General features: G+C 45.1%; 2 protein-coding genes across 4 annotated transcripts in view; one reads left to right on the forward strand and one right to left on the reverse strand.

Annotated features, from left to right (window-relative positions):
* slc26a2 (solute carrier family 26 member 2) overlaps positions 1-2,194 on the reverse strand; it is a 22,245-nt gene extending 20,051 nt beyond the window's left edge. The window contains exon 1 of one of the 3 annotated variants that reach the window (XM_042213988.1): positions 1,863-2,194. Coding sequence is in view for 1 of the 3 variants with exons in the window: in XM_005949569.3 (XP_005949631.1) it covers positions 1,501-1,534 (34 nt within the window). In the remaining 2 variants the exon portion in view is untranslated. The other 2 variants (XM_005949569.3, XM_005949570.3) reach the window with 2 other exon arrangements.
* A 1,281-nt stretch (positions 2,195-3,475) lies between these two features.
* Positions 3,476-27,192, forward strand: pde6a (phosphodiesterase 6A, cGMP-specific, rod, alpha). Its single transcript, XM_005949568.2, has 24 exons — positions 3,476-3,575; positions 3,869-4,239; positions 4,499-4,640; positions 8,761-8,913; positions 11,592-11,681; positions 11,822-11,962; positions 12,612-12,686; positions 13,064-13,128; positions 13,997-14,063; positions 15,936-15,983; positions 16,755-16,904; positions 17,296-17,439; positions 17,902-17,967; positions 18,142-18,288; positions 19,327-19,434; positions 19,861-19,970; positions 21,632-21,719; positions 21,941-22,041; positions 22,752-22,859; positions 22,974-23,037; positions 24,753-24,827; positions 25,963-26,046; positions 26,220-26,388; positions 26,466-27,192. The coding sequence occupies exons 2-24, from the start codon at positions 3,911-3,913 to the stop codon at positions 26,507-26,509; spliced, it is 2,568 nt and encodes an 855-aa protein (XP_005949630.1). The 5' UTR covers positions 3,476-3,575; positions 3,869-3,910; the 3' UTR covers positions 26,510-27,192.

The following is a 27,192-nucleotide window of genomic DNA, read 5'->3' on the forward strand; positions in this document are numbered from 1 at the left end:
GAAGAGCTTCTCTGTCTCGTAGGAAGTGAAGGCCAGTCGGTTTCAGAGATTTCAGCTCGCTGTGCTCTGCCCGTGATACGTCCTCCCCCTTCCAGGAGACATGATTATGTCTTGGTTTTGCACCAAGACAGTCCAAGGGGGGATTATCACTTGAGGATTTATAATAATGCACAGAGTCTGCTTTCTTGGTCATGTTATCTGTGCTCCTTAGCTGTGTACTAGCTTGCTCATCGCCATTGTTTTGAATCAAAGGCAAGGTTGTTTCATTTCCACACAGTCCATTTACCTCCACGTTTACTTCTAAGCGATGAATTTTTGTCAGAGAGAGGAGTGATGACAAAAGTCTGAGAAAACGGCAACAGCCATGGCGGCTGTTCCATCCGACATTCCTCCTGCATGTTACAGACACTGCTGCTCTAAATTTTGCGTTATCTCTTGTTTATTTTTATAATCATTATCTCCCTTTTATTTCTCACCGTTAGCTCTTTGTTATCATTATTTTTTTAGTCGTTATCTGTCTTTTATTTTGAATTGTTATCTCTCCATTTAATTTTTTTAGTCGTTATCTCTCTTTTTTTAAGTCGTTATCTCCCTTTTATTTTTAATGGTTAACTCTTTTTTTTATCGTTATCTGTCTCTTATTTTTAATGTTATCAGTATCTTGTGACATTATTGAACCACGATGATTAACCATCGCCCTCTGACTGGTGATGATGGAGGTAACTTACTCCGCTTCCCACCACACACACATTCGTGTTTTCGTATCTTTGCGGGGACATCTAGTTGACATAATGCTTTCCCCAGCCGCTTACTCTAACCCTGAGTCTGAACCTAACTATAACCGTAACAACAACTGTAGCAATGACACTAAAACCACATGTTGAGTGTCAAAAATACCTTCAAACTCGTGAGGACGGACACTTTGTCCCCAGGATGTTGGTCCCCACAATGATTTGTAAACGTAGTACACTCCTTCTCACACTCTCTCTCTCACTCACTCACACAAACACCACCATCATCATGATGAAGGCCTTTTGAGCACCTCCACCCTCCGTGAGCAGCAGCGGAATCTGACGGTGTGACGTGCTAATCGGGTTACAGGTGGTGCACGCTGCCGGTGTGCACGCTCAGGCACGTAGGGTCCCGGTGTTGCCTGCGCTGACTGATCCAGGTGCACGCGTGCCTCAGCCTCACTTGGACAGCCGGTGTGAGAGCGTGGCACGAGCGGACTACTGCGGTGACGTCACGAAGTACGGCGGCGCGCTGTGTTGTGTGATGAGCAGAACGTTACTGAGCGTCACGGTGAAACAAGTACGCCGTTTTCAAAGGCTTGTCACTTCCCGTGGGGGTTCAGGGGAGCCGGTGTGAACACCGGCGTGAATGGCTCCTTTGTAAACAGTGTAAACGTGGACAGGAACAAACCTGAGCGCGAGCTGCCGCACGCACGCGAACCCGCAGCACACCGGGAGCAAGGCGGCGTTCACTCGCGCGGGGACTCACCTGAGCTGGATCCCGGTGCCGGTACCGAGTCCATATGAGCCGTCCCTGCCGCTCACCGTCCGCTCCAATCCCGCAGCGGATCTGTTTTCCGCCCCGCCGCAACTCCGTGCGTGATGGCGTGGAACGGAGCGTGTTACGTCACACGAGCTGCGTACATGCGCAAAGTTACTGATGAGCCTGACTGTCCCGAGACCCGATCAGGAGGGGGCAGCAGATCTAATAGCTTCACCTTTTCTTAAAGAAAAGGTCAAAACTCACACCTGTGTTTGCCAGGATACTGGCGAAGCACGACCAGGTGAACTGTCAGCGACCAAAGGCTGAGATGGAGCTCCAGCAGGACGATGAACCCTGGAAACACTTACCGTGTGTGGACGTGCTTCACTCCCTCAGAAACATGTAGAAATGATGTTTGTGCCTCTTCACCTGCACTCATCTACAGGTTCCTACTGTTCTGACCATTGACTGTTCTGACACATCACTAGACTCCGCCCCTTTTCCCTGTTTTCTAGTGGAAGTTTTTTTTAGTTTTTGTTTTTTTGTTACCTAATAATGACAAATGAATTTCCTTTGATATTAAAGTATTCTGATCCACCTCGTTTGTCTCGTTGGTCTGTGAACTGAAGCTCCTAAAAATTTGTTCCTCTTTCTTACAGTCGTGTCCTCCTGGATTCAAACACGGCAGAATCTCAGGTTCAACCCACTAGAAGTGGGGATGGGCAGTACAGCTCCTGTTACAGGTTCTTACAGCTATTTGATCTGGCATGAGTTCAAAAAGTTTGCATTGTTATTTACAGTCTGTGGGTGTGAGGCATGCGCTAATCGCCTGGAGTCCAAGGATAAGTGAAAAATATCACCCTACAGTCGTCAGGCCAGAAGAGCTGGATGCTTTTATTACAAACACACGGATATCTGTCAGTCATCATGACTGTACTCACAGCAAACCTGGTTCAGCTCTTTCTTTTCATTTTGTCCTCAGTTGTGTAAGGCTGACGGGGGTTGTGTCGTGACCACACTGGGTGGGCATCGCAAAGTTAAAGCAGACTCAGAGTTCAAACTCGCTGTCTGTGAAAGCTGCAGAATTTGGGGAGACAAATGATGTCCCCCAAAATTCTCACCTCAGAGTCAGAGGTCAGAGAGGAAACATGATACCCAACACAAAGCATTCAGAGAGCTCACACGTCCGCCGTCAGCTCGCTGATGTGTTCTCAGACAGAACGAGTGGCACACGTGCATACACGCCCTGCAGTACACGCAGGTGATTCAGGGACCTGTTTCTCCTTTCCAGCACACCGCGTGTGAATTTGAACATTTGATAAGAAATCAGAGAAATGGAAAGATAGACACGTCCCTGACTGTCCAGCTTTTCCACTCACTGCATGTCACACGGGTCATGTGATCTGAATATCTGAGCACGCTCAGACTTACTCACATAGTTTGTGTCCGGCCTGTCTTCGTTGGTCTCGCGTCCCCATTAACCTTAAACTGTCCTGCAGCACACCGAGGACTCCGTGTGCCGGCACAGCACGTGTGCTGCTGGTGTGTCAGGTCATACGTACACTGCTTCTTTATGCTGAGACACACTGATGTCTGAGTGCGTTTCAGAGGAATGTGGTTACACTGAAAGAGACGATTGAGAGTTTTTTTCCCACTAAAATACTTGAGAACATTCAGTCCTTCAAGGCTCAAACTGAAAACTGAACCTTTCAAAGTTATTCTGAAATGATGTGCGTTGGTCAGTCGATGCTGAGTGGTAATTTAAATGTGCGTGTGGCTGACTCATGAAGTGTGTTATGAGGCCTTTGGTTGGATGCATGAACCAAAAACCGTCCAGTAAACGGAAAACTGGAGAAATATTAATTTTCCTGGTCCTGAAGAAGATCAGCGAGTGTTAGCAGAGTTTTGTTGAGACACAGAAAGAAGTTGAACACTGGAAGGCATATAATCCCCAAGATGTAATTGGACACAGGCTTATGTCCACACATGACCATTTAAAACCATCCCTGTAATCCTTTCTCTCCTCTCAGACATCTGCAGCACAGACGGATTAGCCGGAGACAGCAGGAGGACTTTCACAGGTACAGCCGCCTTATTCTTGCTAACTGTTTTTACATTGTTATGTTATTTTATGGTTTGATTGATAAAAGTATGTGCAGAGCAAGGATGGTGATGCCAGCTTTTCACACCACATTCTGTATTCTTGTCATATCTGAGAGTAAAATGCTGAGAAAAGCCAAAGGCCCTTCAGCATCTTTTAGCTCATTGTTTTGGCTTCAGCCCAGAAACAAATCCAGTTTCTCTTCTTCTTCTGTTGCACGAAATTATATTTCTCTCAGTATTAAACTCATCTGCTACTTGTTGTCTTTCGTAGAAGCACTCCTCCAATCAGCTTTGCCCCCTGTCAGCAGTAATCATGGTGGATGCAGCAGCAGCAGAGCAGTTCCTCGATGCCAACCCGCAGTTTGCCAAGCAGTACTTTGACATGAACTTCCGGCCTAAGATCATCTCGGACTTGCTGGATCCCAACCGCAAGACGGCAGTAAACATTAGCACGTTTCACGAGCTGACGATGGTGGATGAGAGCGAGATCCTCATCGACCTGGTGCGTGACATCCAGGATAACCTGAACATGGAGAAGTCCGTTTTCAGGCTGATGAAGCACCTCAGCTTCATGCTGCGGGTGGATCGCATGAGTCTCTTTATGTACCGGCAGAGGAACGGCGTCGCTGAGCTCGCCACCAGGTGATTGCAGACCCACTTCAGTGTCTGAAAGCAGTGCAGGTAGCAGCGATGCTGATAGCTTTATTTGTCCCCCTGGGGCAATTGAAAGATTTTAAATGTAAGCATGAAGCTTGGACATGTTTATTATCTCGGAGGTCAAGCTTCCTCCTCAGGAACCAGTGACGGAGCACACTGGGATTTCCTTCTTTCCAGCACTTAGTGAGGTCAGAGAGGGCCTGGTCACCCTGGGTCACTTTTCTGTCTCCATATTTACCTTCAGGTTGTTCAACGTTCATAAAGACGCCATTTTTGACGAGTGCCTCGTGCAACCCGACAGTGAAATCGTGTACCCGCTGGATATGGGCATCGTGGGCCACGTGGCCACCAGCAAGAAGATGGTCAACATTTCTGATGTGTCACAGGTAATAACCCCCCCCCAAGTACTCTTTATGGGGGATTGATTGGTCGATTGGAAACCTTCATCTTTGTGCCATCACATATGAAGTAAAGTCCCCAAAAACATCTAGAGCCTAAAAGCAGCATGTGGCTGTTTAGCTAAGAGGAAATCCTCTCAGATACACGTTCACTTTATGAAAGCATGTAAAAGAACTCACGACTGGTTTAAACAGAGGGAATTAATGCAGTTATGACTCCAGTTATTTGTAGTAATAGCAGTTAATTTAGCAGCAAACTACAGCGTGGACAGTCAGTAGCACAGACAGTAGTGATGGGATTTCCGGCTCTTTTTAGAGTACCGGCTCTTTCGGTTCGGCTCACTAAAAAGAGCCGGCTCTTTCAGCTCCGAACCGGCTCTTCAGGTTGTTTTGTTGCTTTAATTAATTTATTATTAACAATAATATAAAATTATGCACAAAAGGAATTACTAATGTAAAAAAAAGTGGTTTTATTTATATATATATTTTTTTTTAAGTGTGCTTTATAAATAAAGTTTATTATATGTTTATATATAAATATTTACGGTGGCCCCTAGAGACAAAACACGTACAAACTCCAAAACACATTTCTAGCATGAACTGAACTTCCAAAACAGAGCTACCTAGATCACTTAAATTACATAATTGAAAGCATATGTGTATTGTTTGTGTATTTATACACAAGCACTCATATATATTCAAATAATTTCAAAAAATGTTCATTTGCCTGTTACTACCACACACCAAATCCGGTTGTTGGTACTTGCTGGCTTGTGTAGCCACTAGGTAACAAAAGCTCAACACTGCGCCTATCATCCTGGAACACTTCTGTTGTGTTTTGTAAGTGTTTTGAGGTTTTACGTGCTTCTGAGTTTTTACATGTTTTGGAGTTTTTGTCTTTTGTCTGTAGGGGCCACCGTAAATATACTTTTATTTTTTCACTCCATATAAAATGTAATAAATAAATCATATAATACAAAAACCATTTCCAATTCACATTTCAATTTTTAACTATTTAAATTTTCAGCTTTTTCCTTTAACAAATTTAAAGTGAAACAACACAAAACACTGCAAACCACAACACAATTAAATATAAATTAAAATATGAAAACAAAAAGAAGATGCATATTCTCTGTCATATGGACCTGCATGAATAAACTTTCTGAATCCTTTATCATCTGCAAATAGTTGTGGCTGATTACTATCCGGTTGTTCAGTGATGACGCGACGAATCCCACTTCCGGGTCTAAAGTAGTCTGCGTTTAATATGGCTTTTGTGTTGTTAACATGTTTAATGTTATGTATTTTCTTATATTTGATCTCAAAAAGCTCCAGCTAGCCCAACTTCAGTAACCCGACAAACGTCACTGCTGTTTAGTTTTCTGTCTTCATTTATGTTGGAAGTGATAACAGAGCTGTACGTTTGAATTTGTTTCCAAAACCCCGCAGTCAGGACATGCTATATTGTATTTAGATAGAAGCTAGCGAGCTAACTCCCTGCTAACTTCTAACTCCGTTAAATGTCATAAATTCCGTTTTCATGGATGCCTGGATGTTAAACTCAATCGTTACACCTGGTAGAGCAGAACGCTGATTATTTTATTAAAGATGAAAGACTTTAGACAGTTTTTCAACTCTCAGTAATGCCATAGTGATCGTTTGATATATGGACCTGCAGCGGAGTTTAGACCCAGACACGGCTAGTGACGTCAGACTGAACAACCGGATACCTTTCTAATGTGACATTCGAAAGGTCTCTTTCTCTCTCCCCCCCTCGCTCCTGTGCTACTTAGAGTGTAACTTCCGCCCCTCCCCCCTCATGTGAGGCGGAAAAAAGTGTGAGAGAGAGGGTGAGAGAAAGAAAAAAAACCCCACAGCTCGCAATAAGGAGCCGGCTCCCGTTATTCACGTCAAAGATCCGGCTCTAAGAGCCATTTTGTTCGCGACCGACACATCACTAACAGACAGGAGCCTCGAGGTTCCCTGAATGTTTGCAATCATCTGCGTTTCTGATGCTTTTATGACCCGTTTCATTTTCTATCAGAGCCGTTCGGCTTCGGTGTGTCCACCAGAGGGTGACATGACTCCATGCGGTTTATGCTGCTAATTCCTCTCAATCTCATTACAGCCAATACCTCTGACATTTAAAAATAGCTGGCCAGCATTTTCTCGTGTCTGCATCATGCTCCTGCAGGTCCGCCTGCAGGAGCCGCCTCTGGCAGCTCTTTTTGAGACATTCACGCCACGTAGGGCAGCGGCCCACATTACACAGGCGCTCCTCTGTATCACTTCCACCGCATCCTTTCACTGACCTCAGAAGGCCGTGCTGCTGACGGAGGAACAAAGTGGGCTCAAGCTCATTGTGCCCGGTTTATTTGTAGCAGTTGTGCTCCCAGCAGCCTGTTGGCTCTTCATTGTGAAACGGTGTTCAGCTTCACACAAACACGTGACAGTTTGACAGGAACAATCAGAGCCTCAGTTTCTCCCCCCAGCCAAGGACCGACGAGTGTTTCCAGATAACAGGTTGGCTTTGTGATGTTAATGCGCACGGGGTGGCTCTGTATGAAATGCAGGGACTGGCATTGCTGCCTTTGTGCTCACTGGTTCCATCCTGACCCAGTTAACTGCAGATCAGCCAATCAGGCAAGACTCTCGATTCATCATCTTCTTCCTTCAAAGTGAGACCGAGAATAACGCAATTATATTCAGAGTGGTACCCTGTTATTTATCAGTGTGTGTGAGGGAGGTGGACAGGCTCCACATAAACAGGTTAATCTGTCCTGAATAATAGCAATCCCAGATTAGTCGCAGAGGTCACACAGGCCGCTGCTTCCACAGACTCAGCACTATTGCACACCTTTTATCACACCTGCAGAGCTGTACTTACAGGTGTGTGTGCTCTGGGATGAAGAGCCAAACTGGAAGAGCAACCGCGTAAGAGCTGCATAAACGATACTGTGTCTCCATCTAAAAATGGGTAAATGATCCATGTGCAGGGTGATGAGCTCTGCGAGCTTAAGAGGGTCAAAGGTCACCTAATAACAAGCTGGCAAAGTGCCCTATCTGTGCAGTGGGTTTGTTTGTCAGGCAGCAGATGAAGCAGCTGATCCAGGATCAGCCACAGCAGGGTTTCTGTGCCCTTCTTTTAGAATCAAAACAGCGAATGCACCTGAAGACGTTTCAGTTTGGGGTGGAAGTGTTTGGATAAGAAAACTCCACGCTGTGTTTTTAGGGGAGAAGAAGGGTTTCACATGGTTTTCAGCTTCAGCATCTATTCAGTTTTAACTGTCACACCTGATTTTATATCCTACTGCACTTGGTTGGTCGAGAGCAGGGGTGGGCAACTCCAGGCCTCTAGGGTCCTGCAGATTTTAGACATGTCAGCTGATTTAAATGGCTAAATGACCTCCTCAGCATGTCTTGAAGTTCTCCAGATGAACTAATTGTTTGATTCAGGTGTGCTGACCCAGGGTGAGATCTAAAACCTGCAGGACACCGGCCCTCGAGGACGGGAGTTGACCACCCCTGTTCTAGAAGATAGATGGGTGGATTTCAAGTGTATTTTCAGCAGAAAGCAGACAAGTATCAAACTTTCTCTATATTTCCTCTTAAACAATTGCATGCGCTCTGATCCCTTTCCTGCCTCACTCAGGTAACATCCAGAAAAAGACAGAGACCTCGTCATAGCCAAATGGGTCCCTGTGCAGATCTTTGTTCCTTCTTCAATTCAATTGAATTCAATTCAAGTTCATTTATATAGCGCCAAATCACAACAAAAGTCACCTCAAGGCGCTTCATAGATACAGAGAAAAACCCAACAATCATATGATTAGCTTGGCAGCTAATGAGCTGCTTTTCCTGTGTTACACCCCCAGAGGAACAATTGATGACCCCTGCTGCTCAGGAGGAAGCATAGATGAAGCATAGATGGAGCGCAGCTGAGAGCGCGTGGCATCTGAGGATAACGGAGAGGCTTCACTTACAGCATTTATGGATATCATCAGAGCGTTCATCAAAGCAGCTCTGGGAGTTTTGAAAAGTGCAGCGAGAAAGCAATGATAATTAGATACAGTGAAATATCCACTCTGCCTCTTCTCTCTCCTCCTAGAGCACACACTTCAGCAGCTTTGTGGATGAGCTGACCGAGTACGTGACGAAGAATGTCCTCGCCGTCCCGATCATGAACGGTAAAGACATGGTGGCTGTCATGATGGCTGTTAACAAGCTGGATGGCCCGTGCTTCACTGCCAAGGATGAAGAGGTAACCTGTAACAGCGCCTGTCCCTCAGCAGACTTTCTTCTTCCGCTTTGTCTCATTCTGTCAGTGATATTTAGGTAGCTGCATCCCCTTTTGTCTTAACAAGTAACATGTAGGGTCAGTTTCTCAGGCCTGGAGCCAGATAGACCCGGACTAAAAGAAAACCTGGCAACAGGACTAGACTGAGTGTTAATGTGGAGGAAACCAGACAGAACTGATAATGAACACTATCGAGCGTACCTCCAGAATAATCCCCAATAAAATGATCTTCATTTAAGACCAATCACAAACACAAGGAGTCGAAGTTACAGATATTACAGATGCGACCAGAAAAACATCAAACTTTGACTCACATGAACTCCAGAGGTCCTGACTCCATCAGGTATGGTTATTGTTGGATGGACATACTCCACCTGCTTTTGATGATGTGTCCTCCTCACTGTCCATTGGCTCAATCAGACATCACATGGTCAGCTGCAGCATTCGAGACCAAACTTATTATAGTTCACTAAAACTAAAAAGAATGAAAATAAGCTTATAGAGTTAATATGCTCAGTTTTGGTACGACACAGAGAGTTGCTGTTTTCAAAAAGTGTTTTTATTGTAACGGCAGCACTGATTTTCATAAACCCTGCCTCTGACAGATAAAGACTAAACTGACACAAGAACATTGACTCTTGACTCTAAACTGAAGTAAAACAAAAAGTCAAAATGAAATAAAAATAAAAACTAATTAGAAAATTCAAAACTCTGGATCACACAGACATTCAAACACACCAGGAACAATTCACGGTGGCTGTTGAGCCAGCTGCGTCCCCCTAACCCCAAACCACGCTCCACTCGGATCTAATCGCGTTCTTGTGGTGCCACCGATGTGAACGATACGTCATGTAGTTTAACTGTGACACAGCAGATTTATCAGAAAACCATCAACAGACTGAAAAACTGTGTGTAACTGAATAATAAAGTGACAGGAAGCTCATGAGGTGGCTGTTTTTGTGGTGGTGTATGAGTAAGTAAGAAGCAGCAGTGTGTAAAGTGCAAAACCAGCCAGTTTATATACAACTGCAACAATGTATGAAATGATCACATTGACCACTAAATATGAAGCAGTAAAATATATCAAATTCATTACAACATTTAAAACAGTTTCAAATTCAAGCCATTTAAATTTTACAGGTACAGTTGGTGACTAGGACCTCTGTCAGTTTTTTGTTTAAAACTAGATAAAGGGAGAAGAAATTCCAACCTCATCCTGAGCTGCAGATAATTCCAAGACCACACGCCGAAATAAGACAGACCTGACATTCCTGGCTCTGTGCTCACAAGTTCTACTTTAAACCGCAGCCAGCTCCTGGCTCTGAGATTGTAGGTGTTCTGGAGGGCAATGAACTTGGTGTAGATATATGATGGCAATTTTCTTAGAATGACTGTGTATATAAAAATATACCAATGCTTCATTATTCAACTATTGAGTGAAGTAAATCCAGCAAGGCTATAGAAAGTGCAGTGATGAGTCATGAAGTGTGAGCCTGTTCTATATCTTAGGGCAGCACGGTAATGGGGTCTAATTGAGCTAAGGTAATGGGACAGGCAAATCGATAGACAGCATCGCTTAATCCAACAGCGATAAAAACAAGCTTAACGCAAGTTGCAATAGAGAAACACGATTTTAATCTATAAAAAAACTGTAAAGTAAATTTGAGGTTTTTTAATCAAGTATGTAATTTGAAATCCTTATCAAATACAAAGACATTTGTATGAGTCAACAAGCTCTATGGTATCACTTTCCTGAGTTGATTTTCGGAGCTTCACTTATGGGAAAACAACATTACTTTGGTTTTGTTAGCATTCAGGACTAATTTTGCATCATGAAGAGCTGTAAGATCTGTAAGGTGACCAAGTTGGACTGAAGGTTTGCATATACTTCATTAAGATAAAAAGTCAAAGAAGTAGAAATTAGAAACAGAAACAACAACAAGTAAAAATGTTTTTTGAGTTTTGCAGCTAGTGTGTATGAGGCTAAGCATCAGGCTTTCAAATTAATTAAAAGTCTGTCTGGGTCTTTGGTTGATTGATAAGCTGGAGTGAAAGATTGCTGCCACTCCTCCTCCTCGACCTTCGAGGATTCTGATAGTTACTATTACTCAGGGGTGTTGATTCATTTAAACTAACAATCATCCTGCTGTAACCAGGTTTCTGTAAGGCAGAGTAAATCCGTTTGTTGATCAATTACAAAACCATTTACTAACAGAGAGACTTAATAATGCACATTTCACTGTTTTACTCTTTGGTGCAGTCTTTGTGATTTTTTTTATTCTTAAGTCGATTTTTGCTTAATTTTGGGGTTTTTTTGCTGCTTCAAACATGATGCATGTCAGGAGAGACATAATGAGGCATCTTTTTTGTCATAACTAACAGGGACCGTTTAAACATTGCATTTAAAGATAAAAATGAGGCGTTTCTGCAAGTTTCTTGACAGCAACTCATCAGAACTGTGTGTTCTGGGTTAGGATTATTATAGCTCTTCATTAAAACATGGACACAAGCTCCAAGTCTGCAAATTAATTCCTTGAGATGATCAGCTGGAGGAGAGGTTTTTTTTAGCATTGCTGGTGTAATAAGAAATGTAAGAGCGTGCAGTTCAAAATCCTCACCACTCATGTTCTACTCTCTCCCAGACCCTGAACAAATATCTGAACTTTGCTAACCTGGCACTGAGAGTTTTCCACCTGAGCTACCTACACAACTGTGAGACCAGGAGAGGACAGGTAAGGATAGATCTATGCAAAGCCACTTTCTTTAGTGGTGATGAACAAAAAAAAGCGCCAGACATTAGAAGGAAGAGAAGCAGCAGAGATGAGTGCGTGGTTGTCCTTGGTTCAGGTTTCTGTTTGATTTTGCTGTCCAGGTGTTGCTGTGGTCAGCCAGCAAGGTGTTTGAGGAGATGACAGACATCGAGAGGCAGTTCCACAAAGCCTTGTACACAGTCCGAGCTTTCCTCAACTGTGACCGCTACTCTGTGGGTTTGCTGGACATGACCAAGACCAAGGTAGGCAACAACACACTCACAGCCAGAGTCACAGAGGAGCCAGAAATCTTTAGCAAGCTGTCCAGCATCCTGCTATTTGTAATGTGAATGGTCTGGGTTCAGGACCAGGACCTGCTGAACCAACATGTTTAAGAGTATCATCCCTGTTTCTATGCTGCGTCCATCCAGTCTTTGTTTTTATGGAATCCATTGTGTTTTTTATCTTCATCTTTTGGGAATGCATATTTTCAGACTCCTTCGGCTTTCTTTATCTGATCTGCTTGATTTTTTTCTTCTGCTGACAAAAGTATATTTAAAGTATCTTCTTAGCTTCTCCATGTTTTTGTAATAACTAACATGGTGCCATAAATACTGGCTGTGGCTGTCACCTAATTACAAGCAGCTGCCAGTTGATTCCCAGCACCTGCTCTCAGAGAACAAACACATGTTGTGTGTCTGTACAGATGGCCGTCTGCTTACAATACTGGATTTCATGAATAACACACTTAATAACAAACAGCAGTAGAAGCTGCGCTGTGATCTGTGAAATTGGGCATGTTCTGAAGACTGAACAAAAGCACCACATCTTCCCAGAATAACATTAAATAACGTTAATGTTTCTCTCCTCTAAATCTGCCTTTTTCTCTCTGTGTCTCTGTTATGTGTGCAGGAGTTCTTTGACTTGTGGCCTGTTTTGATGGGAGAGGTTCCTCCTTATGATGGACCCAAAACTCCTGATGGCAGGGTGAGGAGGTCCTGACCAAACTCTGAGATCCAAGTCCATGTGGCATTCATCTGTTACTCAGTGCTTCCAATCACAGTGACTGTAGCACCTCCAGCAGGTTAAAACATGCCAGCTTCTTGTATCTCCATCAGCAGGCCAATCAGAAGCTCATTTCTGTGACACACGCTGAGTGAAATCATGCTTCCAGCCCTATCAAAGTCTTTCTCCTCTAATCTTTTTCCCCTATCTGGCTCTAGTTTATCAAAATTCACACACAGTGGGCTTTAAAGTGTTGTTGGTGTTTTTCTATCTGTGTGTGGAGTTTACACCTGATTTCACACCTGAGTCTGTGCAGAGAGTTTCAGCAAACTAACTGTGATCTTATTTGACCTCTCAAGGAAATCATCTTCTACAAAGTGATTGACTACATCCTCCATGGCAAAGAGGACATCAAAGTCATACCGTAAGTCTCAGCAGATGTGACATTAGCAGATATTAGTGCCGCTGCAGAGATTTGACCACTAGCATTACGTCGGGTCACACTTATGTGTCTGCAAGGAAAGAAATCTGAGCACGGATGCAGCGATCTCTTAACATAGATGATATGGTTGTGTATGAGAGCAGTGCAGGGGTCACATGATTGTGACCCTTGCACTGCTCTCATGGAAGGAAGGAAGGAAGAGTGGCTTAATTCAAACGTGAATACTTGGAGTCCTAAAAAACACATCCACAGGAATCACAATCTGAACACAACACGTGGAAGAGTGACGACAGTATAATGATAAACATGAACAGCCTGGCGAGTCTGTCCTTACTAGCATGAGCAGCGGTCCTCTGAGAGAGCACAGGTGACTCAATACAAGTAAGTTAATATATAAAACAAGTGAAGTTAAACGCACTAAATTAAATGAAGCAAGAATACATTTGAGAAGGCTGATTTTAATAGTAATAACATTCTATGTGGGAGAAAAATAAAGATTTTACCTGAGGGTAAAAAACGGATTCGGGAGCTCTGCGAAGCCTCACAGCCAAGCCTCACAGCGCCACTGATATATTTTCCCTTCAGCCATATAAGGCTGTGATTTCCGTGATCCCACCCTGCTCTGTAAACATTAATAACCGCTGTGCAAACAATGCAGCTCACAGTAACTTCACCACAGTGCAAACCGAAGGCTGTACAGACGTTATTTGACCTGAGCTCGTTTTACATGACATTTGCTTAACAATGATACAGTAAACTGAGTATTACCACTGAAATGTACACTTTGTTCGCTTTTATTAAAGGTGATTGTGGCATTTTAACCTTCTGTGTGGCATGTCTTCATTTCCAGGGGTCCTCCAGCAGATCACTGGGCCCTGGTCAGCGGTTTACCCACCTATGTAGCAGAAACTGGGCTGGTCAGTATCTGTTGTTCCTACGAGCTCACATTAACTGTCACAAGATAATCAATTTCCAACGTTTCTGCTGTTCTTACCCCACGAGAACTCATTCAGAAGCTCCAAGTTAGCATTTTAATACTTTTAAAACCAGAAGTGATGATCTGACCGAGAAACTGAGGTTGCTGTCATCTCAACCCTAAAGCTTTTCTACTTTACGTCTATTTTACTCCCATTTACAAAGTAAGCATCAGATCTTCTTAAGTAAGACACGAATGGAGCCCAAACACTGATCAGCAAAGCTGTAAATCAAGTGTGCAGCAAGTTTAGCTTCTCATAGACTGTTTTTTACAGCCTGAATTGCTGCCCCCTGCTGGTCATTAGAAAAAACGCAGGTTAATGATCTGGAGCCTGAAGTGAACCATCTAAATATTTTTGGCAATACTTGTGTTTAAAGTTTGTGTCATATTACTGCATAAAATATTCCTGATCAGCTTTTCTGTCTAAAGAAACAAACATGCCCTTCTTCCTTTGTCTCTTGTGAGAAACGTCAGCTCCCAGAGGGCCTCGAGGGGACCATGTATAGGCAAGGACTGTACTGAGATTTAAATTTGAGGCTTTTGCATTTGTGCCTCACGATGAGTTGGGACAGTTTGTCAGGTCATGTGGACACGTGATGACGGCTGGAGCTTGGACACCCTGGAGGTCACAAATGTGAGAATGAATGAGTGTTTAGAGAGTCGGATGAGTACAAACGGTGCCAGCTCGGTTCATTAAAGGTTTAATTAAAGGCAGTAAAAACTTGTTTGAGCTGAAGAAAAGATTCAGTGTTTGAAAAGTTGCACTTCCCCACATACTCAGACTGTCTTTAGCCATTCCTGAGTGAGGACATTTATTTGTTATTTATTAGTTATTATTCCTGTCCCCCTCGGAGCCTGGTTCTGCCAGAGGTTTCCTCCTTTTAAAGGGGAGTTTTTCCTTCCCACTGTCGCCAAATGCTTATACAGAGTCATGATGGGTTATTGGGTTTTCTCTGTATTATTGTAGGTTCTTTATCATATAAAGCACCCCAAGGGGACTGAATGGAACTGAATTAATTTTTTTTTAAAGTCTCTAATGTTGGTCGTTAACATTACGTCCATCTTGTAATTTTACTGTACTTTGTGTTCTTTGTCAGAACCACGTTAATAACTCCTTAAACAATAAAGTCTTAAATCATTGCCACTGATGTGGAGACAGTAAAAACTTTAGATCATTGTCCTTTAAAAATCTGATTTCCACTCATGTTCGCTGCAGTGTGCGGGTGGGTCGATGAGCAGAGTGCCTTCAGAGTTATTACACAGTTGTCAGCGTGCATGCCGCTGTGGAAATGAAAAGTGCTCAGCCACACGCTGCTGTGATGTATAATTGTAATTTCTGCAACCGTTGTAATTAATCACGGCAAGTGTTTCCCAAACCGCCGAGCCCGCTGCCGCCACTCGTCTGTCTAATCCTCCTCCTCGTCTGTCCTCCTCCTGTCCCGTCCTCCCGTCGTCTTTGCTCCTCATCATCTGTCACGCCTACATCATCTCTCCCGCTTCATATTTCCCCTTCTGCTTTATGTACAAGGTGAAAACTTTATTCCTCTGCAGAGTTACGTTTCCATGATTGAGAGAAAAAGCTGAGAGCTTGACGGTGATGATTTTGGATATGGTGAGGAGGGGGGGGGGGCACCTGAACATGTCGTTCTTTCTTCCACAGAGCTAGAGCACGTTCATCCCACCTTCTGCTCATTTCTCCTCATTCTCATCGATATTTCTGCTTCTGAAGCTTCCAGATGATTCAGAAGTCTTTTGCTAACACGTGAAGCTTCTTCCCCTCACGTGCTCATCTTTTTACTTCCTTTTCCCACAGATTTGTAACATAATGAACGCAGCTGAGGACGAGTTTTTCAGCTTTCAGGTAAGCTGTACGCCATCTTTCATTCCAAGGATGCTTCATAAAACACAAAGATGTTACTGAACGACTTCAGGACTGACCTGCTGTCAGTTATCACTGACTCCAGACTAAAGTGATCATCCTCAGTATTATCTTAGATTACAACATGACCATAATGATGTTTGAAGTCTTTCAGTAAGGACAAAGTAGTTTTAGCTTCCTGTTTGAGGGCTCAGTGAAACCGCTTTGGCTTGTCATCTGTAATCAGATGTTCAGTAGAAGAAGATGCTGGAATTTGATTGCACTGTGCGAGCCAGCTCGAAGGACGTGTAGGAATAAAGTATGCAAAAAAATTGCCTTGGCACTACAGTGGTCTGTCCTGTACTATAACAGTACACCAGAGACTAATCATGAACATATAAATCGGTGACATTTCCAACATTCTCTGCTCTCCTTACTTTAAATGATGTTCCTGGGGGCTGTTAAGCTCCGAGTGCATTTATTCTAATCGTTCTACTGCGGTGGGTACTGTTGTCCGAGCTCACACACGGATCGTGCTTCAGGTCTGCTGGCAGTGTGGGGCCTGTTACACTGGCTTAAAGCTGCAGTCAGTCATTTGAACATCTCAGATGTCTGCTGACTGATGGAGGCAGACCGCCTGACTCTGAGACGGTCTGTAGGACAAAAAGATTATTACAGAAAATAAATAACTCTTTCCTTTATAAGACCAGCTCAGAGTGGGCACGCAGGCCGTCCTGTCATCGCTAATTAAACTCAGGGTGTTTTCATGTTCAGACGGAGCCGCTGGATGACTCTGGTTGGACCATTAAGAACGTTCTGTCCATGCCCATCGTCAACAAGAAGGAAGAGATTGTGGGTGTGGCCACGTTCTATAACAGGAAGGATGGGAAACCTTTTGATGAGATGGATGAAACCCTGATGGAGGTACACTTTGTGTGTGTGTGTCACTGGTTTACTATAAATACACTGCAGGCCATTCAGAGCGTCTGCATTATTTATAATCAGGCCTGGAGGCTTTTACTGATGTCTCTGTGGCCACCTCACTGCAACACAAAACACCCTCAGCTCATCAACAAACCTCTGCTCTTAATATTGTTGCCCTGATTTTATCACTAAATGAACTGTACCCTACAGTAGGGAGCGCCCTGTGGTGCCGGCTGCTGTACATTTAAAGCTGACTGAGGCTGCAGATATATACAGGACTACACACGACACACAACAAACCTTTACCCACTAGACTATATCGCAATAACACATACTGTTTAATTGTACGCTGATTGTGAGGTGAATGAAGCTCCAGTGTTTTCTCTCCCAGTCTCTGACTCAGTTCCTGGGCTGGTCGGTGCTCAACACCGACACCTACGATAAGATGAACAAACTGGAGAACAGGAAGGACATCTACCAGGACATGGTGCTCTACCACGTCAAGTGTCGCAAAGATGAAATCCAAAACGTCCTGGTGAGTGAGTCTGTGTCTCCCCACTCAAGTTTTATTCCTCCTGTTTCAGGCAGGAGCACCTCAGAGATGAGGATGGCCTCTAAAACTAATCTCTTTGGCTCTGATTAATGAAACTTTCAGTAAGTGAACATCTTTAGTGGAAGACTTGAAGAGTCGTTGAATTACAGCACTGTTTTGGATAAATGTGATTCTAATCAGATGGAGATGAAGCGCTCTCTTTTATGTCTGTCTTTTATTGTTTGAGTATTCGTGCTAAAAGCTGTCTCTCTGAAGCTTTGTTGGTGGATGTGGATGACAGGAGCAGGAGCTGAGCATCATCTGTAAGCTGGAATAAGCTGTCAGGTTTTCTATGAGGTGATTTGTCAGAGAGACAACTTGCTCTGACCTCAGATCAGGTGTCAGTTGATGGATGCCAAACCATTTTATCCAAGGTGACTGTTGACGATGTGTGTTTGTCCGCAGAACACCAGAGAGAGGTGGGGGAAGGAACCGGACGAGTGCGAGGAGGAGGAGCTTCAGGAGATCCTGGTAAAAATGCCAAACGCTCACATCAGCACACAAAAAGAAAAACAGGGCAGGATGAGAAGGGAGCTGTTTGTTCTGATGATTTTTATTATTCTTAATCCACGCGGAGCTCCGGGTCATGACCAAATAAAATATTCCCACATTGATCTGATGCATTGTTCTTGTTTTCCTCGACAGTCCGAGGTGCTGCCGAACTCCAAGAAAGCCGAGATCTTCGAGTTTCACTTCTGTGACTTTGAACACAGCGAACTGGACCTGGTGAAGTGTGGTGTCAAGATGTACTACGAACTCAAAGTGGTGGACAAGTTTCACATTCCCAGAGAGGTTCGTGTGCCCCCATCCATGGCTTTAAGTGCGACCCACACGGGAACAGCAGCAGCTATGATGGTTTCAATGTTACATGTAACACAATAATCATGTTAGTGGTTACATATAACTAAGAATACGGTAAAGTGTCATTTAGGGAAGAGAAAAGTTTGCAGCTGACCTCCATCAATCGGTGGAGGGGTCTACGTACACCTCCACAAAGGAAACAGAGCGCTGGTTGTGATGAAACAGCAGTCACCTGCTCTCAACACAGTGCAGTTACAGCTGTTAGCTCTGAGGTCATGCTGGCAAGCCCCATCCTGGTCTGCAGGCTTCTATACCGTCTGCCAGAGGGCAGCAGGTCAAAAAGTCTGTGTCCAGGGTGTGAGGGGTCTGTGATGATTTTCCCTGCCCGTTTCCTGGTTCTTGAGAGGTGCAGGTCCTGGATGGAGGGCAGGGGGGCGCCAGTGATCTTTTCTGCTGCTTGTACAGTCCGCTGCAGTCTGCTCCTGTCCTGTTTAGTGGCTGCGCAATACCAGACTGTGATGGAGGAGCACAGGACAGACTTAGTGACTGCAGTGTAGAACTGGATCAGCTGGATCAGCTGGATCAGTCGAGATGTTGCAGGATGTAATGCAGTCCCATGTTCACTGCATCATCCACCGACCTGTTAGGCAAACTGCAGGGGATCCAACTGGTGGCCTGTAATGTCCTTCAAAGGATTTCATGACCACAGACGTGATGTGAACTCTGTCTCAGCAACAGCTGGACATGCACGTGGTTTAAAGTCATCACCACAATACTCGCCACAGGAGCATTTTGGGATATCAAATTATAAGAGATGACGAAAAATTGGATGGCTAATGTTCACACAGCACGTCAATTCAGGGGCTTTAAATGAAGTTTAGCATGAACTATTTAAGAACAGACATTTCCATGCACACACTTACACTTTTTATTGGTTAAAAGTGACTGACTACTAGATAAACTAGCATCATTTCAAATGTAAGGATTGTTATTAATACCTCTGGACCTCATGCTGTGCTTCCTCTGCAGGTCCTGGTGAGATTCATGTACTCCCTGAGTAAAGGCTACAGGAAGATCACCTACCACAACTGGAGGCACGGATTCAACGTTGGACAGACAATGTTCACCCTGCTGATGGTCTCACACACGCGCACACACACACACACACACACACACACTCAGTATCCCTCAGCCCCACCCCTCTGCTCACCCTGTTCTTCTTCTTCTTCATTCTCTCAGTCAAGGTGATGAACATCCTTTCCTTCTTCTTCTCTCATCTCATTATTTTGCTCATTATCATGTGGAGCACACTGTACATGTGGCCGTGCATGTTTGTGTGTTTGTGGTAGATATAATGGAGTGTGCCTGAAGTGGTCGTTATTAAGAAAACCACTCAGAGTCATAGTTTATATTCATATAGCGCAGACACATGCAATGATTCTGGGTGTGGATCGGTGTAAATCCCTGTGTGTGCATATCTGTGTGTGTGTGTCTGTGTGCAAGTGCACACCTGCACGCCGACTCCATGAATAAACATCTGCTCTGTGTGGCTGACACTCTCAGACAGGTGATCTGAAGCGTTACTACACAGACCTGGAGTGCATGGCCATGGTAACCGCCGGCTTCTGTCACGATATCGACCACAGAGGAACCAACAACCTCTACCAGATGAAGTAAGAAGGCAGGGGTGGGGTTGTTTGGCATGCTGCATATATGAGATGGGTGTAGTCACCAGTGGAGCATTTAGCTTGTTTTCAGTCATTTGCAGAAAAAAATCACGTTATATTAAAGAAGACTTAAAAACATCTGAGACTGTTTCCTGAGCTCAGAGAGCAGCCAATCAGGAGTCTTATTTTCTCACAGAGGAGTCTCCCTCTGCTGGTCATTACAAAGAAACAATGTTTAGGGCTTAAAATTACATCCATATTTTCTGTACAGTCTGTTGGCTCGATTTGATCAAATCAAACACTGATTTCTACTCGAGGCCCTGCACGAAGGCAGCTTTTACTGTTTGGATTAAGAAGCGGATCTTCTGACAGGAGCATGTGCAGAAAATATGGCATTTATTAACAAATCTTAATGAAACATAAGCCACTAAAAGAAAACTACGACCACAATTACAAAAAGTCAGGATGCTGTGACGTAGAAAACAATCAAATGTTCAAATCAAACACTATAAGAAAAACATGACGAGATCATTATGAATTTGATTCAGTTCAGTTTTATTTATACAGCGCCAGATCAAGGCGCTTTATATTGTAAGGTAGACCCTACAATAATACATACAGAGAAAAACCCAACAATCATATGACCTCCAATGAGCAAGCACTTTGGCGACAGTGGGAAGGAAAAACTCCCTTTTAACAGAAAGATTTGGAGGTAGTGACGTGTCTGTAAAAGTTGGACAGTTCATGAGTCTGTGATGGTCTGCGAGCCTGATAACTGCAGATAACGAGCCGGAAGCTCCCGTTCCTCTTCATGCGGATCCGTGTTTGGGTCTGACCTGAGATCAGTTTTAAAGGAGCACATTTCTCCATCGTAGTCACACGTGCCGTCTTCCTTCCATGACTGAGCTGTAGCCAAGCCACTCATAGATGCTGGAAGTGTTCCTGATCTATCCTTATCAGCCTGCGCACAGAGATTCCTCCAGCTGTTGAGTATGTTGATGGTATGATGTTCTGTAGATGATTCACAGTGAGGAACATTCTTCTGAAGCTGCTCCACAGGTTTTTGAAGGCTGGTGTCACACGCAGACCCTAACATTGAAAAACACTGCACATATAAACTTACAGGTAAATCAAAGTTTGCCTGTTTAAGAACAAACACCACGCTGATACATGTGGCTACAACTTATCTGTGTCTTGGTGAGCAGGTGAGACTGCTGCGACCCTCTGTACTTGCACATTGCTCATGTAAGGATGCCAAAGTGCAGGGGCAGCAGTGGGAACCCTGAATAGTGAGCAGGTGTCACCTTTGTGAGCGGCGTGTCCTGATTTGCTGAAGAGCATCAGTCACGTTCTTTGAAACTTTCTGGAAATCAGACCTTTGTTTACTCTGAGGAGCGTTTATCGACTCCGAGCGACAGTCGCTTGTCCCGTGAGCTGCCGAGCTGACCTCAGCTCTTTAAGTGAAGTCAACGTCACACACAGAGAATATCAATGAGTCGATATTGACGAGCTACGCCTCCAGCTGCTCTGCTCCTCCCGCTGATGGATGAGCTAATGAAAGCCACCATTAGCAGTGGACACAGGCAGCCAGGCCCACCCTGGGCTCAACATGCATGATTTATCACAGTCTAGCCTCCCATTGTGCGTGTGTGTGTTTTTGTGTGCAGGTCTGGTAATCCTCTGGCGAAGCTTCACGGCTCCTCCATCTTGGAAAGACACCATCTGGAGTTTGGGAAGACTTTGCTGAGAGATGAGGTATATACACACACGTTAAATATGAAGATGTGAAGCTTTGTTTGTGTGCAGTGATGATTTGATTGCCATCACATCTTCAGCAGTGGGGCTGAGATGTTTGAGCGTTACCTCTGCTTCATCAGAGGAGGCGTCTTTGAGCTCTTCGAGTCTCAGGTGCAGGAACCTCAACCTTTGGATCCTTTCTTGTTGTTTGAAGTGTCTTTTTTTTTCTTCTGCTTCAGGCGCTGAACATTTATCAGAATCTGAACCGCCGTCAGCACGACCTCGTCATTCACCTAATGGACATCGCCATCATCGCCACTGATCTGGCTCTGTACTTCAAGTCAGTACGCTAGCAGCATCATTCCACAACGTTACCTTTGGAATGTGAAGGCTTCAGTAACCTGACCTACAGCAGGGGGATAGTTACCTGATCCCTGCTGAATTCAAACAGTCTCTAATGTTTATGAAGTCTCTTCCTCCAACCACAGTGGGTTGAGTTGATGCCAAGGAGCTAAATTTTGGCTTCATCTGATCAGCACCAAGCCTTCTATGATGTTCCCTGCAGATCTCAGACATACCTGTGGAACCGCCTGCCTTCAGATCATTAACTAGCTCCACCCACCTCCTTTCTCATGATCCTCACCCCATGAAGCGAGATCCTGCATGGAGCTTGGCTTCAGCTTTCAGCTGTGCTTTGTTCACACAATGAGCTGAGATCAGGAGTACTCAACTGATTGATTATAATCATGTAGTGCATGTGACACGGGTACAGAGCCTGTCTGTGGGAGCCAGAATTGCTTGGACCAAATTCTTATGAAAATCAGTTTATATAATGACTTTTCTGGGTTTTTGGTTGATGCCCTGTCGCTCTCATTTAAAATGAAACTACCATAAAAATTAGAGACTGATTATTTCTTTGTTAGTGAGCAAACTTCCACATTCAGCAGGGGACCACAGAATGACTTAATTCACTTTCTCCAGGCTTTGGAATAACTACAGTAACAGCAGAATGGTTCCTGTGAGCTGATTGGAATGTCTGTCTCTGTGCAGGAAGAGGACCATGTTCCAGAAGATTGTAGACCAGTCCAAGACCTACGAGAACTGGAATGACTGGACCAAATACATGATGCTGGAGACTACGCGCAAAGAGATCGTCATGTATGCAGAAGCGCACACACACACGCACACACACACACACACACACACTCACTCTCAGGCAAGCAAGGAGACCCAGACGCACAGCTCTGACCCATCCACGTGCTGTGCTTGCAGGGCGATGATGATGACAGCCTGTGACCTGTCCGCCATCGCCAAACCATGGGAGATCCAGAGTAAGGTAGGCCCCCCTAGTGTCTCAGTTCTGGTTGTAAAACGGGCCCTCTGCTGTAACTCGACACACACTCACACACACTCTGCGAGAGGCGAGCCATGATGAAGTAGATGCAGAGAGACGTTTTGTCAGCGCTGCCATTTTTCCAGGCAGCGTCCTGACGGCCTCGTGCATCAAAAGCAACCTGCTGCTTTTCGCTCGCTTGGCACGCCTGGCTGGCTCAGCATTTCTGTAAAGTATGTAATATCAGCACGAACTGACAGAAAGCAGGACTAATAATGCATTTAGTTTCTGGGACGGTGGCTCCCAGCCGGGACCCCCCAGGACTCGCCGAACACCTCTGAGGTGGCAGGTGGAGTAGTGTTTACGCTGTCAGGCTCTCCTCCAGGTGATTTACTGCATGGATGAGGCGTATTAATTATTTAGATCAGCTAATCCACACAAACACACTTTAATTGAAACGTTCCTGCTCAGGTGGACGTGCAGGGGGCGGGGCCAAACTTTCTAAGTACTGCGCAGTCTAAAGACTAAACTTGGTTTCTGTGAGCATCAGTGATGGGGTCTGAATGAACTGCAGCAGTTTGATGTCTGTGACTTGGAGGAGCAGTAGAAGTGCATTCTGGGTAAAGGCCCATGTGGCGTCTGCTCAGAACAGGTTCGATTCTTCTGTCACATTCTTAATGCAGCTCGTGTTGCGAAACGTGCTCGTGGGCGGTGTTCATGTTCTGTGCAGCAGACCGAACCGATCGTATCAGAATCAGGGTCCAGATCTCAGAGGTCTCTGGATCAGCAGACACTCTCTGGTGTGTCCCTTTTTACCAAGCGTCTGACCTTTAGAGGGGAACATCCCGCTGATCCTGAGAGCCTTCTGCTATTTAAAAATCCTGTAACGGACACAGTGAGAGCTGGCACTGAGGATGTTCCCAGTGTATTCTGATGCTCCTTCATCACCTGAATCTACCCTCAGAGCTGAGCAGCTGTCATACGGAAACATCCGTGACGATCGTGAGCAGAGGCATGCAGACGCTCGATACCCCGCTGTAATTTAACCCTGGTTACTCTCTTAGCCCTAAGCCCTGCGACAGACTGGCGACCTGTCCAGGGTGTACCCCGCCTTTCGCCCTATGATAGCTGGGATAGGCTCCAGCGCCCCCCGCGACCCTGAAAAGGATAAGCGGAAGCGAATGGATGGATGGATGGATACTCTCTTAGCCTGCTTTGTGATTTAAACAGATAATCCGGTGCAGATAGATAGTGATGGACGCTTCTCGCTCAGATGTTTCACAGACAATAGCTTCTTGATTCTCTGTGAAATTCTGCTGACATTTTTATGGCTGATAATTCCCACGTTTCACTCCGCTCTGCTTCCCACGCACACAGATTGTGTCTACAGGCTTTGCTCGCTTCGCCACAATTGTTCCCCAAAACTGGCTCGATGACTAACTCGCTGCTGAATACAAAATTTCCATATTATTCATCAGCGCTCCTCCATCTCTCTGAGACACAGCCTGACACTGTAGCAGTCTGATTCAGATTTAGCGGCCGATGTGAAACACAAAGGATCATTTCCTGCTCCATCAAATGTTTCCTCCTATCAGCTCCGTGGTAAACTGCAGCAGCTGTCCTTCCTCCAGTCCCAGCATGTGTGTGTGTGTGTGTGTGTGTGTGTGTTCTCCTCCAAAGCAGCAGCTCTGACCCCACCTGTGTGGTTCCTCCTCCAGGTGGCGCTGTCTGTCGCTGCAGAGTTCTGGGAGCAGGGAGACTTGGAGAGGACGGTCCTCGAGCAACAGCCTATCGTAAGAGCTCAGATGTTTGCAGCTTCTGCTGTCCTCACTCTAAACTAACCACAGCCCACAGACATGGACACAGTCACAGACAGAAACAGCTGTGGGGTTTTTGTTGTTCCCTGTCAGAAATGTGAGAAAAAATAATATTTAGAATAAAAGGAAAGAAGGTACGCGGTTCCTCAAATGTACGGCAAACATGGTGCCTGAAAGCTCCAGTGGAGGGATTGGATCTCCTCTCACATCAGGGCATGGGACCACCCCACCTTCACTCGATTCTTCTGGAGTTTAAAATAAGACTCATTTGGAGGAACAGTGAAACGTTCCAAACACATTTCCACTCAGTTATTTCCATGTGTTTATTCTGAAGTTGGAGTTGGGGAGGACTTGGTGGACCGAATCCACGGGGTTTCATTAGTGATGGGGAGCAAATATGAAAGGACAGACTGGCATCCCTGTGGCGCTGCTGAGCAGGCGGTGCTGAGCCATCGTGTGGAGCACTGATACAGAGAGAGCCGTGACTGTGTCTGACCAAATCCTTTCTGACCTTCCTGTTCTTCCCTGCCTTGCTCTCTCGTGCCCTTCAGACACCTGAAGCACCGCCCTCCACGCTTACCTGGCGGTGCTCTGAGTTAATCTTAAGCAGTGTCAGCAGGGAGAGCTTCCTGTGCCACAGAGGTCATGTGACTAACTGTGGTCTGACAGGACTCTGCAGAGGCTTTTCCAGCAGCCATCGTGACCTTTTCAGGGCTTGCCTCAGCGTTTCCCCGAAAGATGACGTTTGAATGTAGCAGCTTCTGTTTTAAAGGTGATGCCTGTTTGAAAGAAGCTTGCATCATTTCATGTTTGTATAATTAGCCCTTTATTAAATGTATTTTTAAATACTAAGCATCCAAGACCTTGGTCTCCAGTTCAGCCCACAGTCAGGGCTTTGTACATGGTTTGAGGACTGTGCAGTAACTCTGCAGTCATTAAAGAGGAAAACGTGAGGAGCTGACCGCTGAGAGTTCAGCAGGTGGATAAACGTCATTTGCAGAAGCAGAGCTGGACACTGTAGGAGTCTCACAGGTGTGTGAGGCCACAGTGATGATGAGGCCATCAGCTCTCTCTCTCTCTCTCTCTCTCTCTCTCTCTCTCTCTCCTTCAGCCCATGATGGACAGGAACAAATCGGAGGAACTTCCAAAGCTGCAGTGTGGCTTCATCGACTTTGTCTGCGCCTTTGTGTACAAGGTGAGAGCTCACCCACTCAGACACCCACAGCTGCTGCTTCCACCCAGATAAACATCTGCAAGCGTGGAGCAGCGGCATATGGGCCATGAGCTGCTCTGGCTCTCTGTGTCATTTAAGAAGCGTTAGCGGTTTGGATTGAGCAACGCTGATGCGTCTGTTTTGTGTCGCCCCAGGAGTTCAGTCGCTTCCACGTGGAGATCACCCCAATGCTGGACCGGCTGATGAACAACAGGAAGGAGTGGAACGCCCTGAAGGAGGAGCACGATGCCAAGGTCGCTGCCATCGAGGCGGCTAAGAAAGCCAAGGAGGAGGAGGCTGAGAAAGCTGCGGCAGCCAGACAAGGTAGGAGGCGGTCAGGCGTCACAGCTTTCCAAACTCTGACTGAACACTGAACTTCTTTCCTTTCCTTCCTGCTGCAGCGAGCGCGGCCCAGTCTCAGTCAAAGACGTGCATTCTCAGCTAGAGCTGCTCGCGGTACCCTGCCAGGCTGGCTCGACATGCCGCACCTGAGGAACCCACTTCGCTGGGAGGTCGTTTCCTGCTTTGGACACTTGTTTCCTGCAGCTGTCGCTTCATAAATGTCCTTGGTCTGCTGTAAATGTGTCTCATTCGCTCTTCTGTGCTTCCTGTTGCATTCATTTGTTTGTGGGAATCACAGTTTTTTACATTTACCGTCAGTTTAGTGCAGGATCACAGTGCAAGGCCCTTAAGCTGAGCCCAACATCGCAGGATACTCTTGAAGACTGTGACAACAATATTTCCAGCCTGTGAATCAAATATCAGAAACCATTTCTGTATTATTTTGCTTTGACAATGTGTCCCGGGTCATGTGCACACTGTCAGAGAGTCACAATAAGAACTCTGTGATTCGTTAGAAGGCTGTAAAATAGAAGCTGCTGCCTTTTCTTTGCATCATTTCCTGTAGCTGACCCAGTGATGGGAGCCTTTCAGTCGTCCCTCACTCACCTGTGTCGCATTCATGTTCAGGATGTAACATGCATCACTTCTGTGTCTGCACACTGACTGCTCACACACACACACACACACAACACACACACACACACACCAACGACGCTCACTTTGTAATGAAGAAAAGAGAAACAGCTTATTTGCAGACATTAGTAAAGATTTCTGACTATTTCCCTA

This window comes from Haplochromis burtoni, unplaced genomic scaffold, assembly GCF_018398535.1.
Source record: "Haplochromis burtoni strain Fernald_Lab_line unplaced genomic scaffold, NCSU_Asbu1 Contig_507, whole genome shotgun sequence".
Taxonomy (NCBI): Eukaryota; Metazoa; Chordata; class Actinopteri; order Cichliformes; family Cichlidae; genus Haplochromis; species Haplochromis burtoni.

What these genes read in the sequence shown, in the direction of transcription:
- pde6a (XM_005949568.2), top strand. Translation starts at nt 3,911, where the DNA reads ATGGTGGATGCAGCAGCAGCAGAGCAGTTCCTCGATGCCAACCCGCAG. An exon ending in CCAAAACTCCTGATGGCAGG is followed by an intron (nt 12,687 to 13,063) that starts GTGAGGAGGTCC and finishes TGACCTCTCAAG; the next exon opens with GAAATCATCTTCTACAAAGT. An exon ending in ACGCGCAAAGAGATCGTCAT is followed by an intron (nt 22,860 to 22,973) that starts GTATGCAGAAGC and finishes CTGTGCTTGCAG; the next exon opens with GGCGATGATGATGACAGCCT.